Here is a 20,254-nt window from a genome sequence, read left to right on the forward strand (position 1 = left end):
TGCAATCCTCATTGGTATGGAACATTCCTTTTTCTCCTTACCTGGATGACTGCCTTTTTATCAGCCTTTGGCAAATTCTTTGCTTGGTGTTCTGCCTCCTCCCATTCCCTCATGACCTGCCCAGACATAAAATACAAAACGAGCAAATTGTATTAGGTTCATACTCAGAAGGTGATTTGAGATACTTGGGTGGTTGAAAAAATAAAATTAATCCAACAAAGCTGGCACCCACAACACTTTTATCAATTTATAATTACAGGCACCTGATTTTTATTTTTACAAAAAAAAAGCAGCATTGTTTTAGTGTATAAATTTTTAATTATTAGCTCATGTATCCTCCCAATAATGAGCCCAGAGCAACAAAACTAAATGTAATGTATACACTGCCTTTCAAGGACAGGTTTCAACCCTGCTACTCTGTCCACCCCACCAAGCTAACTATGACCAATATGAAAATAAGTCAGGTTTTAAATGGAAAGCTGGAAAACAAATGGGCAAAAATTGAGTTTCCCTTCAATATACCACTTGCTGTGAAGTGTTTTAGTTTTTCTGCAACAATGGCATACGGCTAAGATCAAACTGACAAGCAAAATAACACACTTCTGAAACTCTTTCCCACAATTAGCGCTCTGAATTTTAAGGTCCTTCACAACAGGCCTTTTCTTTTTTGATGGGGCAGAAACTGAACAGTTATATGAATTAGTGAGCAGATTCTATTACATTATTATGCTCAGGGATTATGAAACATAGAAGGCAGATGATTTGTGAAACCATATATTAAGAGATCAGGTTCTTCATTCCCTAAATATGTCCGCCCCCCCCCCCCGCTTAAAGACCAAAGTACCTTGAACATTATTGAATCTATAGCATTAATTTAAATAACTGTGTGATCTGTTATTTCATCTAACACACTTTTTAAATATAAAAAAGAAAGCTTAAAAGCAGCCAAGGCATAGGGGAAAGAAGACTGAGACTGTAGGTCCGCTGTAGCTTTGTTTTTTGTGTATGTGAGTGTGTGTGTGTGTAGATAAGTAGATAGATGATAGAGATAGATAGTTAGATAGATGATAGATAGATAGATAGGAAGACGATAGATAGATAGATAGATAGATAGATAGATACATAGATAGATAGACGATAGATAGATGATTGTGTGTGTGTGTGTGTGTGTGTAGTTTTGGAGGGGAATGGGGAGGTTGCCTGCTTTTTTGCAGGGCTTTTTTTTAAAAAGGGGGTACAAATATTTTGCCTGTTGTTCTGGAACGGAGGCTGTAAGCGCTGGAATTTTTTTCTTCAATGAACCTGCTATTTTGTGGTAGTTTTGTTAGTTTATTAGCTGTGCCTCCAAAATGGGGGAGTCCTGAACTAAGAATCCATGCAGCTACATCTTTTGTTTTTGTTACATTAATTACAGACACTGCGGGTGGGGGTGGATAACTGGGCTCGCAGTGTGTGGTGTTTGCCACAACCAGCCCAGGCACAACACACACAGCTAAATGTCACTGGTGCCAATGGGTACTTTTTAAACTACGCCTCATAGCTGTGCCCCCCCCCCAATTTTTGTGGTGTGTGTCTGGGCAAGGAAGGGACAAATCTCCCTTCCCTTCCTTGCTGTGAATCTAATAAGAATCATTCCCTTGCGGCTATAATTTTTAAAAAACAAAAACAAAAGATGAGCTGAATGCTATGAAATTAAGCTTAACATATAGTTCAACCTTAATTTTTTCCTTTACCATGAATTATGATATTTGCATTCATACCCACCAGTCTTGCTTGCAAATGCTTTATGTACTGTTGCTTTAAGTACAATTCTTCACACAATAGGTTTTTCCTTTTGTCTTTTTAACCAACCTTCAAATCTAAAGTGCACATAGTTAACACACTCTGTGGAAATTAGCATTACAGTAGTACCTCGGGTTACATACACTTCAGGTTACATACGCTTCAGGTTACAGACTCCGCTAACCCAGAAATAGTACCTCGGGTTAACAACTTTGCTTCAGGATGAGAACAGAAATCGTGTGGTGGCGGTGCAGCAGCAGCAGCGGGAGCCCCATTAGCTAAAGTGGTGCTTCAGGTTAAGAACAGTTTCAGGTTAAGAAAGGACCTCCGGAATGAATTAAGTACTTTGCCTGAGGTACCACTGTATTGCCAATGTGATAAGACAGTATTTGGCTTGAGCAAGTTTTCAACATCTCTCATCCACTCCTCAAACATTTTAAGTATGAGGAAGGTGAGATTATAAAATGGCAGGTCATGAGGCTGGTCTGAAGAGATGCAAATTGGGAGGCCCAGAGTTCACTCTGGTGCAGGGATGATAAATACCTTGCAGAACTTGAAGAGCATGATTATCTTTTAAAAAATAAGACACTGGCCCAAGCTGTTATTTTAGCAGGCTATGTTTTTGTCATCTGTTAAATCTGAATGGTCTATTTACTCTAGCTGGTCAGAAAAATTCATCAGCTTCTGCCAGACACCATCCACATACATAAGTGTCACAAGAAAAGGAAAAATAAATACATTTTGGGTTTTCGTTTTTTGAAGGTCACGGATTTAGAAATAAACTATTTTTTCAAAAAAATCATCTGTGTGGGATGGACAGACCCAAGTGATAGAAACAAGAATAAAAATCACTAGATTAACATGCATTCACTGAAGAAGGGCTCCCCAAGAACCATGAAGTTGTCCTATAAGTGCTTATAAAGCTATTCTCCTTCATTGAAAATACAAAGCTATCACAGCCATACAGATTTATGATACTTCAAAGACTTGGCTGTTTCATGCCGAGAAAATGACAACTTCTGGGCTGAGATTTAAAGAAGGCAGCCATTTCAAAGTCAAACTGTTCTCAGAATTCAGGACACACAGCATGATATAATGCAGGGAAATGGATGGGGAGAAGAGACAACATATGCCATCCATTATTATCAAGGCATATTCTAATCACACCAACCCCATTGTACTTCAAAAAGGAGATTTTAGATTTTATCCTGAGTAGGTGTTCTACACAGCGAGTTTTACGATTATCAGCAGTTCTGATATGTCTGAGGGAAAGGGCATATGGAAAACACCTGCCAACCATGAGGTAATTCTCAAAAAAGCAAAACAAAAACCCCAAATGTCTCTACTAGTTATATGAAGAACACTGTAAAACCTAAGCAAGTGTTATGGCATGACTGCCAAGAGATTGGGTATTCTGCCTGCGCCTGGACAGTTGCTACACGGCCAGTCCTGAGAAGAAGAGAGCTATTTGCTTCAGACCACAGAGACAGCTGTCCGGAATGAATTTGTATGAGGACATGTTAAAAGAAGCTACAAAGCAGGCAAGCTTATATGTCCTAGGAATAAAAAACGTAAGAAACTGATAAGGTGAAATCAGTGTGCATGATAGGGTTTTACTGACGCTTTCAATGAGGATTAAAAACAAAAACAAAACTCTATACAAAGATTTGAAAACCCACCACCACAAACCCATAACAATCAGGATCCCCTTACCCCTTTCCTAGAACAGCAGTGCACACATAACATTAGAGCTGTAAATGTTTCAGAAGAGGACAACCAAGAGGATCAATGGGACAAACCAATTCCCCTTTGAGGGAAGGCTAAAATGGGGCTTTTGAGTTGAGAGAAAAGGTGAGTGGAAACAGGTGAATAAAATTATGCAATGTGTGGAGAAAGTGCACAGGCAATGAAATACAGTCGCACAAACATTAGAGGGCATTGTTGCATGTTTCCCACCCACCCAAACATCCTTTCAGCTCCAAATGTCTCACTGCACTTTGCACAGAACCATAGTAGAATTCCTGCCCGCCCACCCACCCAAATTGGTTCTATGAAAAATGCAAGTCTAATATGTACCACTTTTCTTTCACTGCATGTCAGTAGACTGACTGTCAACAACAACAAAAACTTGTGCAGTAAATTATGCAAGGAGAGGTCTTCTGACCCATTTTAGGGAGGAGAAAGGATATCAAGCTCCAATAGGAAGATCAGTTTATAACACCAACTTGCAGCTCACCTGAGACATTCTTTCACGGTGCTTGGCTTCAAGCCTCTCTTTTGCTTTTTGGAAATGGGAATGCTCATTCTCATCACCAGGTGTCTCCAAGTACTTGTCAACAGCATCAGGAGTGCTGGCAGCTGTGGTGGGAACTATGGATGGGGATTTACAAAAGGAATAAAGAGGCAAAAGGTTCACTTTAAAAGTGAAATATAGAAGCATCTGTACACTTCCAATATACGGCAACTATTTAAAGCAACTAGCTACGAGAGGAATATAAAAAGAGGATGGTTCATAAAGAGAAGATTTTGCTTCATGGCAGTGGGGGGGGGGACCCCACACAGATAAAAGATTTTGCCCACATTAGGAATTAAGAAAGCATGCAAAAATTCAAGTTATTCCAGTTCACGTAAAATATATAAACAATCAGAAGAGGCAAGGATTTTAAAACTAAGTACAGTACTGTGTTTTGAAAACAAACATGTGCCCCAACACATATGCACATATTTCAAAAACATCTCCAGAGGCAATTTAACTCCCGAGCCATACTGCCTGAGGTCCAGAGGGAGCATATTACCACTCTGTTCTACAAAACCCTTTTCTTATACATAACTTCCAACAACACATTTGCATTTTCTGACTGTTCTATACACCTAACCATTTTTATCATCATGTTAGAATTGCTGAGATATACTTTGGTTCTATGTTTTCTATTTTACTGGGAGACGGAAATAGTGTACTAACAAAGAGTTGATATACTGTATGCAGCTCCACAAATTTCTAACTTCCAGAAAAAGTCCACACACTTCTGTTTCTCATTATATGACTGACATTAACAATTGCTAATGGTCAAATGCCAAATTTCACTGTTAATAATTTGGGGTTTGACCAAACTTTCTTTTACCTTTAAGTGGAATTAGGAACAGCCAAAGCTCCCAGGAAAGGTCTTTAAATTCCCCTGCTACCTAACCCTTTCAAGTGGAGTACTAAACCTGAGAGTTTCTGCAGGGAAAAATATGTTCCTGACTACCACTACACTACAATAATTTCCCAAAATACAGATAAAAAAATCAAAAGCTTATTTAAACATGAAATTGTAATCTGTACACATGCAGATAAGCACTCAAAGTGTCTTCCCTGGGATTTTATTTCCCTATATTATTGTTTATCCAAAACTCAAAATGTATTTTAAGCCCTTTTGCAGCATTCTGAATTTTCAAGAACTGATGGAGGAGTAAACTTTCCAAATAGAAGAAATGAACATGAAATGCATTCGACAATGAATTTAAAAAATGCATTTCCAAACTGAAAGATGCTAAATATTTCACATTTCAGTGTTTCCGCAGGAGCTGTTATATAGTTGTATGTGGCACAACCCATATATGACCATTTTTGAGAACCTCTGAAGGCATAGGACATACACAAATTAGAAAAATGTACATTCTTGTGAGCATGCATATTTGAGTACAACTTCACAGTTTTAGTTTCGAAGACAATCAGTACCAAAGATTTAAGGTACAACTACTTGTGCGATGGCTCATTCTTTAGAAAGACTCAAAATTATCTGCAGAAAGTGCCACCCAAATTACCTATCAACAATAGAAAAGTTCACAGAAGCATCTCTCTACTGTCACTATTATAGGTAGGATGACGACGCAGGTGTTGTATCCTGCAACTGTTGACAGAAAGGTTATCAGTTCCCTGTTAGACAAACAGCTAGTTTCAGCATAGAGTCTATGTTAGGAATGGTACCAATACTAATTGAACAAGTGGGACTGCACAAGCTGTAGCCGTGTCCAGCAATGGCAAATTTCTGTATGTTGCACAAAGCAAACCACATCGATTTGAGGCATGTCCAATTTGTACTGCTAATATTTTCCCACAAGGCAATAGAACCTGTTTCCAATTCTGAGAGATAAATGCATAGCCCTGGCTCACCCCACTGGGGAATGCAGATGGCTTCTTCAAAAGAAAGCACATCTGAGGCAAAGCTATCACATTTTGCTGACATCCAGACTACAGTACTTTGCACCCGAAAAATATTAAGTCCCCTTGACAAAAAAAAAGGAAGAAGGAAAAAAAGAAGTTGCACTGAGAAGTGTTTGCACAGCAATCTTAGGCACTCAGCGGTTAGCGCTTGCGAAACTCGTGATGCAATGCTTTCCATTTGGCGGTCATGTCATTTTCTGACTTTTAAATTTCAAACTTTTTTTAATTAATAGAAGCTGGCTGCTCCACTATCATCCCTGAAAATAGAGCACACTGCAAGTACAGCTGCATCTGGGGTGAGGAGGTAGAGGCAGTTGACCCCAGGACACTACTGTATGGTAGCAAGATGGAAGGACTGGTGCAGTTCAATACTTGACTGCTGCCTGGGGCAACTGCTGTTCACTTTAGGCAACATATTGAATAGCTGTGCCAGAGAGCAACCTAGCCCTGACAAGGAAAGAATAAGAGGCAAACAAGATGTGTCAGCAGCAGATCAGATTGCTTAGCTTTTGTGCTTCCCCATTCACATTTAAGGAGGAGGATACAGGGCCATAGAAGAATATCAGCTAAAGGCAAACTGAAAATTGGATTGGACAATGTGTGTCCTGAGGCATGCATGCCCCACACCCCCAACTATTCACAGAGCACAGGATGTGCACATCTGCATTATTCCCTTCAGAAGTAGGGCTAGATGAACAAGTCAAACTATTTTTTTTTATAAATAATTTTTATTAACAGGCCAATCACATCACATTATTCAAATCACATTGGTTCTGAATTATACAGCCAAATTTTAAATTTTTGAGGGTACCCATATATCAAGCTCCGCACGAGTCCAAAATTCCGGATAAGTCCAGACATCACTCATTTTACTGCATTAATTAATCAGCTCTATCCAGTTCAATCCGGATAGTCCTTTATTACTTTCTTTCTCATCTTGTTGTAGTCATATATTCCTTTCTTTGCGATCTCTGATGATTCTCACAAGCAGACTGAAAGCTGGCGTCTCTGTGTGGGTTTTGTACTCTTCAAAAGCTAAATCAGTCCAGGACAGCCTCTGTTTAACGCTTCCATAAACAAGATTAATCTTCGGTCTGTCCTTTATTTCTCCAGGCTAGCCAAATAAATCAAATAGGTCAGAGGGCTCTGTCAGGTCAAACTTTCAATTCCGACACTCCTTCTCTTTCCAACATTCCTGATTCTCCTCCCCCGTCCTTCTTTCTCCGGCAAGCCTGTCTTGGCAAGATGCCATTTTTTAACTGCGTCATAAAATTTTTCCACTTTCTCACCATTCAAATCTTCTCTCCTGTTGTAATCCATCCCCAGACAGTTCTTAAAATCCTGCTTATGATTCTTAAAAAACGCGACGATCTTGTTTCTTTCTGGGGTGGAGGGTTATTTTATCACAACATATAAAGGGGGGGGAAGGGTTTTTCCTCCACCCCCCATTCGTTCCAAACATACAGTCTCTTAGTGGTGACACATCAAAAAATTTACTTATCCATCCGTCGCTCCCAATCACAGAGATCCATTACTCAGCAGCCTTATTGTCGAGCTTTACTTGATATATGTGCTTCAGCTTCATTTCCAATCATATGTTTCCAATTATAATTCCGAGCTGAAGCAACCAGCACGTGCTAATTGGAATCGGCGTCAGGAAGAGCTGACTTCACCGAGGGCTCGTGCCAAGTGTTCGGCACCCCCATCTCTCGGATCAGGGGGTGCATTATGAACACCGCTGGCAAGACAGGGTCCCCCCACCTCCTGGGGGGAAGGGAAGGCTGCCTACTTCCCATAGCAGCCCCTGAATTACCTCGTATGGGTCAGAGAGATGTTATTGTCGGCCATCTTCCAACGCGCCACCTGGTGGCCCCCCAGATGAACAAGTCAAACTAACAGAGCAGTTGAACTGCAAGAACAGGGACGCCCTGAAATTCAGAAGCCTCACACAATAGCATTTCTTTCAAAGCTTTCTTTCCCTATCTGTTTTCTTAGCTTACATGCTAGCATTAATTCTGCATCCTACTTAGCACCAAGATGCTAAGGAAGCTCTAATTTGGGACATGTATTGGGTTTTTAATACAGATAGAGCACGTTAAATACATAATGTCTTCTTATTGCATGACATTACTTGTAGTGGGGGGGGGAGAGCTACGTTATGTAAATCTTAAGAGGTTGCTTCAACATCAATTCTGTGAATACATTCCAAACACAACACAATACATTCTTGCTGTAAAAATGAGCATGTTTATGCCCTATGTAAAAGCCAAAAGAAGCCAAACAAACAAATGTATGTTACTTCTGTCCACCTCCTTTTTTAAAACTGGATTAAATTGCTAGTTTAACCTCAGACTAGCTCATATGTCTGTCTCGCTTTTTGACTTTACCACGCTTTCCATTTTAAGGGTGATGGAACAGTATTTTAATGTCCAGCGTGATTTTTATTCTCAGCCGCTCCACGGCACCTAGCTAGTTGTAAATTGGCTTGACTGAGTACTTTTTGTCACCTGCATCCAGGGATCAATATCAACTCACACATCACGGGGCAATTTCAAACTGACATGCACTTGAATCATTGCAGCAAAAGGATTTACTACTGTGTGGATTAATTACAGCTCCTCGTTCTGCCACTGCCATGGCACTAGTCCACTGCAGAAATGTGCAGACTAGAATTAAATGCTGTAGTATAAGGTTTAACCTTCAAGCCTCTCAATGAAAGATATTTTAGCACAACTAAATGCTAGTTTAACTACTACAGTTGAAGAGTCCATTTTCAACAGATAAACAATACTCAGAGTGCTTTATGATTGTATTTGTGAAAAAAACACTGGTATATAATCATTACTGTTTGCTTGTTACAATCTTTTCCTGGGAAACAAAAGTAGGGATGGTATATTTCAAAGACAATCCTGTGATCTTGAACTCTGAACCTAGGTTTTCAAAATTCAAGTCTCTTACTCTTTTCTTCCCTGTTCTCTTAAAACTATGTGTATGAATCAAAACAGTTACTTCTTATTATTATTATTACTGCTGAAACTTCATAGAATAAAATGTTTAAAGCTTTTAGCCTCTGTAGCACTTCTGGGTAAGGAGAACACACTCATAAGCACACTGTTGGAGAGGGTAATTACTCGTTAAAACAATGCACCTGCAATTTCAAAAGAAACTGTTCTACAAACCTAATATTTCCAAGCAAGAATACTGTCTAGACTATTCCACTATCAGCTATAAAATGGTTAATGCCAACAAATTTTAAGATATTGCTAAACCACTCAACTCACTAAAGAGACTGGCAAAATCCCCAAAAAATTGTGTTTCATTTTCTGGCAGCTTGAGGAAAACATCCGAGCACTAGAGATAAGGAACATTTTCTTTTAAATAGTTTCTTGATTTCTCTGGAACTGGATGGTGCCAATAAAGCAACAAAAACTGGCTTGGTTGGATTCTCGGAGGAATAAAACTAAAGCAGAATGCAAACCTGGTTTTGCTGAAAATTAACTGCAAAGAGAGAATCAGGAAGCTGTCAGTGAAATCACTAGCCAGGATACACCTTGATTTGGTCAAAAAGCAGTGCCAGTTCCTCACTCCATCAGTACACAAGAGGTGATGTGTTCAATGCTCTTATGTTGCTTGCCAGTTCTTACAGACAGCAGATGCATTTGGGACATTGTTAGAATGAAGGGAATAAGCTGCAGTTCCAGGCTACTCTCCCCCTCCTTCAAAAGCTTTTAATTCAGTTTTTGATTAACCAACATTTAGCATAAGGTCCAAAACTTATAAACAGTGGTTTAACTTAACTATGGTTTCTTGAAGCAAGCCATCTCCATACACTTGTTTAAAGTTATCTTGTTTTAAACAAAGTCAAGAAGAACTAGGGTTTGTTGAGTTTGGACAAAATTGACTACAGTTCATCAAAAATAGAAGTGAATGCTTCCGAACTCCTGCTTGTGGACGTGCTGGAGGAAAGGGTGTGAGCCTGAGTCTTACTGTGACTTGTTTCCTTCACAATAAACAATGGTTTACTGTGATGTGCAAATGCAATTCTACAAGGGCAGCACTGAGATGGAGGAGAAGGAAGCTGGCAAGCAGGGCCAAGAGAGAAAGCAGAAAGACGGCGAGGGGGGGCTGGCTGAAGTTGGTGGGGCAGTGCCCCATTCACCCTGATGGACCCACCTCCAGTAGAGAGCCCCTAATCCAGGCTTCCTCAACCTCGGCCCTCCAAATGTTTTTTGTGACTACAATTCCCATCATCCCTCACTACTGGTCCTGCTAGCTAGGGATCATGGGAATTGTAGGCCAAAAACATCTAGAGGGCTGAGGTTGAGGAAGCCTGCCCTAATCTGATATATTCTGCCAATTTGAGAGTGAAATGAAATTCAACAATTAAAAATAGCAGCTGTGCCATAAATCATTTTCCAACAATACAAATATATGGGCTAGGATCCAACAGAATAAGTCCTGTGATATTAAAGGGTGTGTGTGTAGATTTGCTTTTTAAAAACAGCAGCTACTCCAGACCGCACAGCAATCCAGGCAATTCATAAACATTGGGATTATAGGTTTTAAAGGGAAATATTTGAGTGTGTGTAAGCCCCATTATTGGCATCCAGCCATGTTCTAGGTTAACCCAACCCCTTTCATAATTGCAACGTTATTAACACACACAAAAAACAACAATGTATTACCCATACAATTAATCACACTTAAGGTGCACAGCATGCATTTCTTTTTAAGATATCTTTAATTATGCTGTGCTTTAACAGTTGTGGGGGGGAAATCCACCCTGAAATATAGTATTGAGATTTCCTCAACTCTAAATTCTACTGGAGGGGATGGGGGAGAAACTAAAGGTTAAGTGGATTCTATGCATGCATGCAAGGTAATATTTAAAGTAAGTTCACTGTTATCCACCCAGGTCTGACATTATCTCATTTGTTTGCTAAAATAAACGTTGCTTAGCATTTCTAATGCCTGATGGCTAGCTAATTTCAACAAGACTAGAGAAATAAAATAGAAATTATGAAAAAGTTATACTGTTTGTGTATATCTTGCGTTTCTTTATATAAACTAAATGCAAAAAGGTAATAAATACTGCATAGTAAATACTATTCAAATGACTAGAACAAATTTCAAACAATAAAATCAAAGGGGGAGGGGAGAGATATTCCTCATGAAAATTGGGATACAAACTTTTATCCACATTAAAAGATCAGCAAAATAAAAAGGTCCTAGCCACTCACCAGATGCTTAAAAGACAGGTTGTCAATCAAAAATTTCAAGGAAGTTCTACAATATGGGTGCCACATTAGAAAAGGCGCTGTCTTACACCCCAACTAATTATGCTTCTGAAAGTGGTGAGATGCACTGTGGGGTCTCTAGTGTTGAGCACAGTATGTCAAGATTGCATGAGGGGTGGTTTTCCTTCAAACAGCATTTTACTCTGATATAAAGTTTATGATGTATGATGGTGTGTTCTTGATTAAATGGTTACTATCTCACTCAGGAACACTATGCTGAATAAGCATCTGAGGTGAAAAACTGTCTGAAACTGTATTGGTTTCTAGGCCTTCTTCTTCCCAAAGGAGAAGGAAGTACATTGAGCTGACAAGGAAGCAACTGAGGGTTCTATCGTTAATCCAGTGTCTTGGAAACCAAGAATTCAGTCTGTCATACATCGGCTCCAGTAAATGGACCTTTGAGATTCAGGGCAAATTCACATTTGCAAAAACATTAATTGGTGCAGCCGGTCTTGAATGTTACTAGTTCATACTATAGATTGGATGACTGATGCATGTTTGAATTATCTCTCTAGTTTCTACTCAGATTTGACCCAATAGTGCAACTATAACTCATTTTCTTAATGAAAACTGGTTTGGTTGAATTTAATTTGATGTGCTTCAAGATTTGGAGTCCCTTCAGAGAGTCTACCTGAGGGGGCAACTTATCAGGCTTTCCTTTGTCACAGAAGGCGTGAAGTAGTGTGACATGTTTTAGTATAAAAGTGAGAAGCCTTAACCTTTAAAGTTATCTCAGATGAAAATGAGGTGAAATATCCCTTGCTAGATAGAAGACAAGAGAGAAAGAGAAGCAGCCTATATTTCATGTTGAGAAGAAAAGGCTGCAATTATATCATATGTTTATGAAATTCGATTTGCTCTCTCTCTTCAGGTCCCCCTGCCCATGGGAATTCTATGAGGCACAGCTGAGACAACAGGACGGTTATATCAAAGCTATTATATACCTTATTTAGTTCAGACCACAGTTCAGTTTTTTGGCTTTTAAAACTATAAAAACTATCAATTTTTAATCAATCTCCCCACAATACTATATGACGTCTGCTGTGTAGCTATCTTAAATATATTTCTCAAATGTACATTTTTGTTTGTTTTAATCTTGTACAAATTTGCTGTTGGGTTTTTTGCTTTTGTCTCATCATTCAAATATTTTTAAAAATATATCCTAGGACCTTTGGTTTACATCTTTGGACAGATCTTTTCCAAGGCCACCCTAATGGTCAATATTTGAACAATTTGAGACCTCTTCCAGAAATTGGGGTGGGGGAAGGATGGTGCCAATAGAAGATTGTGTTGAAAAATGGGACATACAACTTTCCTAAGAATAAAGCAGTCCAGATGATCTGAAAAGTTAGTCCAACAAATAGTCCAACAAAGCACACTATAGCTAATGAATCCTTGATGTTTCTGCAAACCAAAGACTTACCACAGTTTAGGGTTTGGGCAACATACTAAACTATGGGTAATCAAAAGAAGTAGTGGAAGTTTCCAATCTCTTCCTTATGACTGTATTGAAAGAGAGGCGAGGGAGAATTCCATGAACCAGAGGCCTGTTCCCAGTGTTTATTGCGACGTCCAAACACAAACGTTCAATTGTTTGCTAGCTAGCCAATGTACAAAATAACAAAAACAATGTGCACACATGTGTGAAATAGACTCTTTCCTTATCACCACCGGTGGGGGGGGGGGAGAGAGATCTGTTTTATAAAAGGAAAAGGAAAGATATAAGCAAACTGAGTAACTTTTTCCACTTGAACCAATTTGTTGTTGTTCTTTATAATGTGAATATATGCATCTTGGCATTTTGATGCATGTCTAGTGTTTTCCCAAAAGAGAACAGCAAACAATTATAAAACAACCAAAGGCAGCTTTACAGGCTTGTGGTTTGTTTCTGTTTGAATCATGCATTGTACGTGCATGAGAACAAAGGCACAGACACACACGAGCAAATGCATTTCTAAAGCAAGTCCTACAGCAGAGACTCTCATTCCAAGTGCCTCATCTCCCTGCTTCCATTACCTTGTGCCTATAACAAGTCACAGATGGGAAAACAAAAGTCGCCAATTGTCAAGCTTGAATAGAAAGAGAGAGACACACGTACTAATGGCCAAACACACTCTACAAGATGTGAGCAATTAAGAGAAGCTGACAGAGGGATGTACGGTTAGTGGTGGTAAAGGCCCACTCCCAGGGGAATTAAGCAGCAGAGCCAAAGTGGCACAAGATAGAAAAGAGAGAGAGAGACTGCCACAGGCCGGAGAGGTCCACTTACTGACGCTGCCACAGACTGCCATGCAGTATTCCTCAGTGTCAAAGTTGTTTCGGTTTCCACCGCATCCGCCGTAAAAGAATGGTGCACATTTTCCGTCAGTCACATCAAAGTACCAGCGGGAGATCATTGAGCGGCAAGGACCAGTCTCAGCTTGTTCAGAGCACACCTCTAATTATAGGAGATGTGGAGGAACTATATTTAGCGTGAAAGTGGAATTGTCAATGCTCTTCTACATACCTTTATTTGTAGTTATATACATAGCCCTAGGAGACCAGGAATTACCCTAGGAAGAGGTTAATCTACTAAGTGTCTCTCTACATGCTTGTTACAGGTGTTTCCTGCTTGGCAGGGGGTTGGACTCGATGGCCCTTGTGGTCTCTTCCAACTCTATGATTCTATGATTCTATGATTCTATACATCATTCAAAAACCAACTGCTTTTAGTCCCACAATTCAAATCGGATTCAAACCATTCAAGCTATTGGTTCTTGTCTCAGTGGAGCGCTGAAAGCCCATCAGGGAGGATCTGAACTGTACACTATTTACTTTGGAAATGCTCATGCATTGCCACATTATATAATCACCCCTCAGAAGACAAAATTGAAGTACAGTGAAAGCTATTTCTCCCTATGCCGAAAGGACTGATACACCGATGAAGGCAGGACAGCTGAAGTTACTCCCAATATAGTCCCATTCTCAATAACGACCCTTAAAACAAGAGGTATCCAATTTTGTTTGCTTCTGTGTATGACAGGGGGCTATGTCCTAATGGAACACATCACACATCTACAAGCTTAAATAGATTTTGTTATTTAGGTTAGCTACTATATCTGCCTCTGAACTAAAAATGTAAAAATAAAAATAAAAATCTATATGCTCATCTTAGAATCCCATTATGCATCAGTGTACATATCTGTAGCCCTTTACCAATAATGTTCCAAACAGGAAATATATATATACATATATATATACAGATACACATACTCCTTTGTAAACCTGCAGAACATTAAATGGCTGAACATAAAATGGCAGTTCTTCGGTTGTCATTCCTTTCCGCTTTCCTCATGGAAATAGAGTTTGCCATGATCTTTATCCTGAACATTTTTAGGAGCATAATTTTGTTATTATTCCATCCTATCACTGCATGTTTCTACGTCATCAAACTGCTAACCAGTATGTCTTTCAAATCACTTAAACTGTAAATAAGCCAAATTTCCCTCCCCACTTACAAATGGTTGCTGAGACTTTCAAAGCACTTTTCACCTAGGATATTTATCTTACCCCATACAAAATGCATTTGATCTTACATTTTTGCAAAATTACAAACATCTTTACACTATAAGCCAAGTCCTTCCACATTCCTCCAGTACTCTGAAGATTATCTTGGCAAGTCTGCTCACATCAACTGGGACCAATGGTGAAGAGCTACTGTGCCTGATAAGATTGTATGTGGTCAGGTTCACACGTAACAATAAGCAAAGAACCCTGGCCTAAGGTTAAACCCAATTACTGCTTCCCGGCTGAGTCGGCAAACAATTTAGGAAGGGGATAGCTTAAGAGTTGCATCCAAATCCAGGAGGGTGGCTTGTTTCACCTTAAACTATGATCTATTGTTGGCTTAGAAAGCTTGGCTTGTTAAGGCAGATAAACGCAATCCCAGGTTCAGACACAACACTAATCTATCCCCCTCCTAATGGCTGGTTTATTAATGGATGGTTTATTACATCAAGGTTCTTGGCTCACTGCTACAAATACTAGGAAAACACAGAACACTTGTGTGCATCTCATATAAAAGCAGTAATGTTATGCCACCTTTTTCTGGTGTTGCCCAATTGGCACAGAACCATGACGGAGCCTTCTCTGTGGCCATTTCACACTTCTGGAATGTCCTCTATAGTGAACTGCATCTGTCTCCCTCATTATTAACTTTCAGGAAGAATTTAAAAACATTCCTGTTCACTCAAGTGTTTTATGACTGTTCCTAACAACCCTGAGATTATTAGCTGTGAAGGTATCTGAGTATCTTGCATGTTTTTAGACATTCTTAGTATTTTTAGATGTTTTGGTTTTTAATTGTGTGGTTGGTGGTGGTGTTTTTACTTTTTTGATGTTTGCTGCCATGGACTCCCTTGAAAGAAAGGTGGAAAAGACACAGTCAAGAAATAAAATTAATATTGGAATATTCAGCCCTAAATGGTATGTGGCACCTTTGGCACTTTAGGGTGTATCGGGTACTGTACTTGATAGACTGCATTTTGTAGAGCAACTGTGTCTACATCTGGTCATAAGAACCATCACACTGCTCTGATGTTTTATTTACTGATATTTTACTGAAATGCTTTATTGACAGATTTCTGTTTAATTCCTTTGTTTCTTTGGTTAGAAAATTGTATCTATATATTTTTCTTTGACATTTTTGTTATGTGTAAACTGCTTAGGGATTTTGCAAATGAATTGGCATCGGAATATTATGAATACTTTATTTGGAATATCCAATTGGCCTTGTGATACGCATGTCTAACTGTACAACACAAGAGGACAAAAAAATGTAGATGTCTTAGCAGAACCACACAACAGTTTTGAAAATATATAAGCCCAAGTCTCTTAAGTTGGCAAGCTAGTACCTGACTGTGCAGGAATTTTATATGGTGTATAGTACAGACAGTTACCTGAGAGTAAGTTGGTTTGAACTTATCAGGAGTTACCTTTAAGCAAAAAAGCACAAGACTGTACTGTGTATAATTTCGAGCACAATCCTATACATGTCTACTCTGATGTAAGCCTCCCTAAGCTCTAGGTTTCCTCTAGGTAAGTGGATATAGAATTTCAGACATATTCCCTGAACAGAACTTCCAAGTTTAATTTTACCAAGAAGAAAATTATTTTTTCTAAAAATACACTTAGAATCCGAAGCCAAATACTAATTTTAATACCCAAAGACAAAAGCTAATTACACAAGAGGCATTTTCGAATTTATCTGGAGACAGCTGTGAAGCTGGCACGCATTTTTAAGAATAAAGCTTAGGCATTAGCTACACCATGGCAATATTCTCCCAGCAGGCAGTTACAGGAAAGAAAATTAAATTATTCGTTTCGACTCCAGTCCAATAGAACAATTATTTCTACGATGGTAAATACCTTAAGACTATAATCTGTACCCACAAATAATTAAAATTAAATTTCACTTCCAAATGTTTATTTTTAATTCAGCGAAAAAGAATAATTAGGACATGAATTTAGCAGTTAGTATAGTGCACCTGGAATATATAGGGCAACATCCAATTAAGTCATACTTTCAATCAATCTGTTTGTATGACTCACTTTGGCTATCACCCATGGCCTTCTAGTTAGCATATTATACTTTAAGAACTCCTGTTTTGTATTCCTGAAATATTCACTTCAAATCAAGGGATCAAACAGCTCCTGGCAGCAAATGTTTTGCACGGGGGTTCTGCTCCCAGCCCCTGCGAGTATTGTTGGTGTGCATCCTGCCCTCTTCGGGGTCCAAAAGGACCCACACGTCCACAAGCATGTGTCGACTGGATGTGCCTAAAATGAGTACCGCCTGCACTGCACAAAGCAAAGAGCACTACTTCAAAGGTTGTTTATTTTACCTAAATTGGCAGACCTACATAATTTAATGGCCAGGAGCATTACATTCATAAATTGCTCTCTTGTTAATGGATTGTATACACCCTGTTTTTAAAAAAATACATGGATCCAGTTCTGCCCATGTCAAACTTTAAGATGGTAAGTGAAATCTCTCCCTCAAATTTGATGGAAATACCAGTGTCTTTATGTAAGCCACTTGGGATACGGACCAATTGTTGTTGCTACTCTGTAAAGTGCCCTGTAAACTGATGGCACTACAGTGGTACCTCGGGTTACATACGCTTCAGGTTACATACGCTTCAGGTTACAGACTCCGCTAACCCAGAAATAGTACCTCGGGTTAAGAACTTTGCTTCAGGATGAGAACAGAAATCGCGCGGCGGTGGCGCGGCAGCAGCAGGAGGCCCCATTAGCTAAAGTGGTGCTTCAGGTTAAGAACAGTTTCAGGTTAAGAACGGACCTCTGGAACGAATTAAGTACTTAACCCGAGGTGCCACTGTATATAAAAACAAGCAACTATATAGAACTGCTAACAGCAATCCCATTTGCTCTGACAATATCCATTTCCTAATGTTCCCAACAGTCATACAAGGACAAAAGAATGATAGTAAAAAAAGGAGAGTATATAGAACTATATTTACAGTAGTGAGAATAAAGAATAATTCAAAAATATCAAAATACCATATATAAGCACCAACAGGTGCATTAAAAATGACAGATCTACAGGACTAGTGGCATTAATCAAGGATAGCCCAGTAAATGCAAATACATGACTCAGACCTTTGTGAAGTCTCCCATAGCTGCAAAATGGTTGCTTACAGGCTGCTGTGTTTACAAGACGGCTGGATGTCCTGTAGCTTCCTTTCAGTATTTCCCTTTAGGAGAGAATTAACCTTAAAAAGCTATTTTGCTTATATATATATATGGAGAGAGGAAGCATCTGAGTAACAACTATCACGAAAGAACAAAAGAACTCGAAATGGCTGCACCAAGACACATTGCTCAGCTTCAGCCAGACCTTATAAAATGGCATTCACTTTTTTCTCTCATCAATATTCCTAATACCAAAGTGACATGACATCTAACAAAGCAGCTGTGACACACAGCAGACCTTTTATAATGGCTGGTGATTAAAGTGTGATTAGAACACAGGTAGGCAAAAGTACAATAAATAGCCCTAGAATCAGTATGAAAGATGGTCATTCACTATTAAAAAATGTCTCATCTTCTGAGGACACTTCCTGTCATTTTTCTTCCTTGTAAACCTATCTGTGAACGCATGGGGAAAAGAGATCGTCTCTGGAAATGTCATGCCAATATGACTTAGATCTGAGGCAAGAACACTGTTTCTCAGCATGCACCTCTGCTTCCTTGCTTATCATTTCTCTAGGTCTTCTTGCCTTGTCACTTTCAGGTCCTTGAAAAGGCTTCTGAGGGAGTGACAAGGGCTGTGGGCAACTGTGTTATCTGTCATAGCAACCTGCAGCTCACAAGTAATAGCACCTGTGCAGACTGAATGCTAGCTAAACGTACAAACCTAAAAGAAAACCAATGCATTAGCAGCAGAGACTCAGTCCTCCGATGCTATTGAGAGCCTCTAAAAACAGATATACGCTTGTCTCATGACGATGCTTATAGAAATGAAGAGTTGTACTACTAGTCTCCCAGGAAAACATTCTTACGTGAAGCCATTCTCTCCTCCTCCACCACTATCCCTGCTTTACTGAAGCAGAACAGCTGTTAAGAACACACCTTTCATATTAATATGTTTGCCGATGGGCAAGAAATAACAGGCTGCCACCTGTCATTCTCCAGGCAGGATTTAAACTGCAATGTTCCTGAAAATGGAAGCATTTTGTGTGTGTTCCATTCCAGCAAGAAGAGGTTTGGCTCCTGCTTATTAAATACGAGGAGAAATTACAGTGAAGAAAAATATACTGGCTGCAATCTTTTCCTGTGTGAGTGCAGCAGTTATGGCATGTGGAGGGATCTCCATTTGAACAACACTTTGTTTCCCCTCCTCTCTTGGTGCTCCCATGTGGAGAAAGAGAGGTCTGTGAGCACTCTCCTTCTTCAATATCCAGCCTACCTTCTCCACTCTGTCGAGGAAGACAAGCTCAGACCCAGATTCATTGATTGAGCAAAGGAAGAGAGACTGTATGGAAGACACATACAACTGTGTTTTCCACTGAGGTCTCTTTAAAACAACTTTTTGATGGGAATGAGGGAAAGCACTTTCTCTGTTTTGACCCCCAAGGTGCTGAATGTCCTTTTGCAGGAGATCTGCATCTGTCCTAATGGAATATATATTTTGTTTATGTCAGGTCCTTAGCCTGATCACTGGCCAAATACAGTTTCTGTTGCATTTGGAGTTTAAAAGTAGGATAAAAATATATATCCACCAACAAAGCAAATGAGGAGTTCCATGGAATGTTCTGCTAGCCACCAGATGGTTCAATACACATAGAAGTAATAAAAGAGGTCTGAATAAGTAATACTTATTTGATCGTTTTTCCACATTTCAACTAAAATGCAATTAGGATCTAGTCTATTCAAAGTATACTTGTTGTAAGTTACTTTCCCATCTCTGCTTTATTTAATTGGCCTACTGCAGAGGTAATGTTGCTAAGCTCAAAATCTTGGCTAAGTGACTGGGAATAGACCAGACTCAGAAATGTCTTCCTCCATTCCCCAGAATGGATCTATCGACTCCTTCCTTTCTCAGCACTAGTTGTGATTTATCAGCACACCTGCATCAATGCTAACTTCAGTCTTGAATCTTGTTTGACAACACTATGGAACCTGGTAATTTATTTGTCATGCCAATTTGTATCTCTGCTCTTCTCCAATTATGTACTCAAGGCAGTTAATAACAATGCAGTACAATGTAATAATACACAACATAGCAAAACATCTATAGGAAACATATTCAAAAGCAACTAAAACACTTGAGTTCTTAGGTAGCACGAACCATGATTACCATTGATACAGGTGCAAAGAGAAATCATGGTTAAAGCCAACAAGGAAAAGGAAGGAGGGGAGGAGTCTGTATGCTGCCTTGAGCTCTCTCTAGTGTGCTTTTGCCTTC

The 20,254-nt window shown here is 39.3% G+C and overlaps 1 protein-coding gene across 4 annotated transcripts in view; it reads right to left on the reverse strand.

Moving 5' to 3' along the window:
* Positions 1-20,254, reverse strand: part of APP (amyloid beta precursor protein) — a 147,213-nt gene that overhangs the window by 39,657 nt on the left and 87,302 nt on the right. For 2 of the 4 annotated variants that reach the window (XM_053386540.1, XM_053386539.1), the window contains exons 7-9: positions 13,556-13,723; positions 4,019-4,152; positions 42-116 (exon numbers count right to left, since the gene is read on the reverse strand). In XM_053386540.1, the coding sequence (XP_053242515.1) occupies positions 42-116; positions 4,019-4,152; positions 13,556-13,723 (377 nt within the window). The remainder of the gene's footprint in view (positions 1-41; positions 117-4,018; positions 4,153-13,555; positions 13,724-20,254) is intronic. The other 2 variants (XM_053386542.1, XM_053386541.1) reach the window with 1 other exon arrangement.

The sequence above is a fragment of the Podarcis raffonei genome, chromosome 4, assembly GCF_027172205.1.
Source record: "Podarcis raffonei isolate rPodRaf1 chromosome 4, rPodRaf1.pri, whole genome shotgun sequence".
Classification (NCBI taxonomy): domain Eukaryota; kingdom Metazoa; phylum Chordata; class Lepidosauria; order Squamata; family Lacertidae; genus Podarcis; species Podarcis raffonei.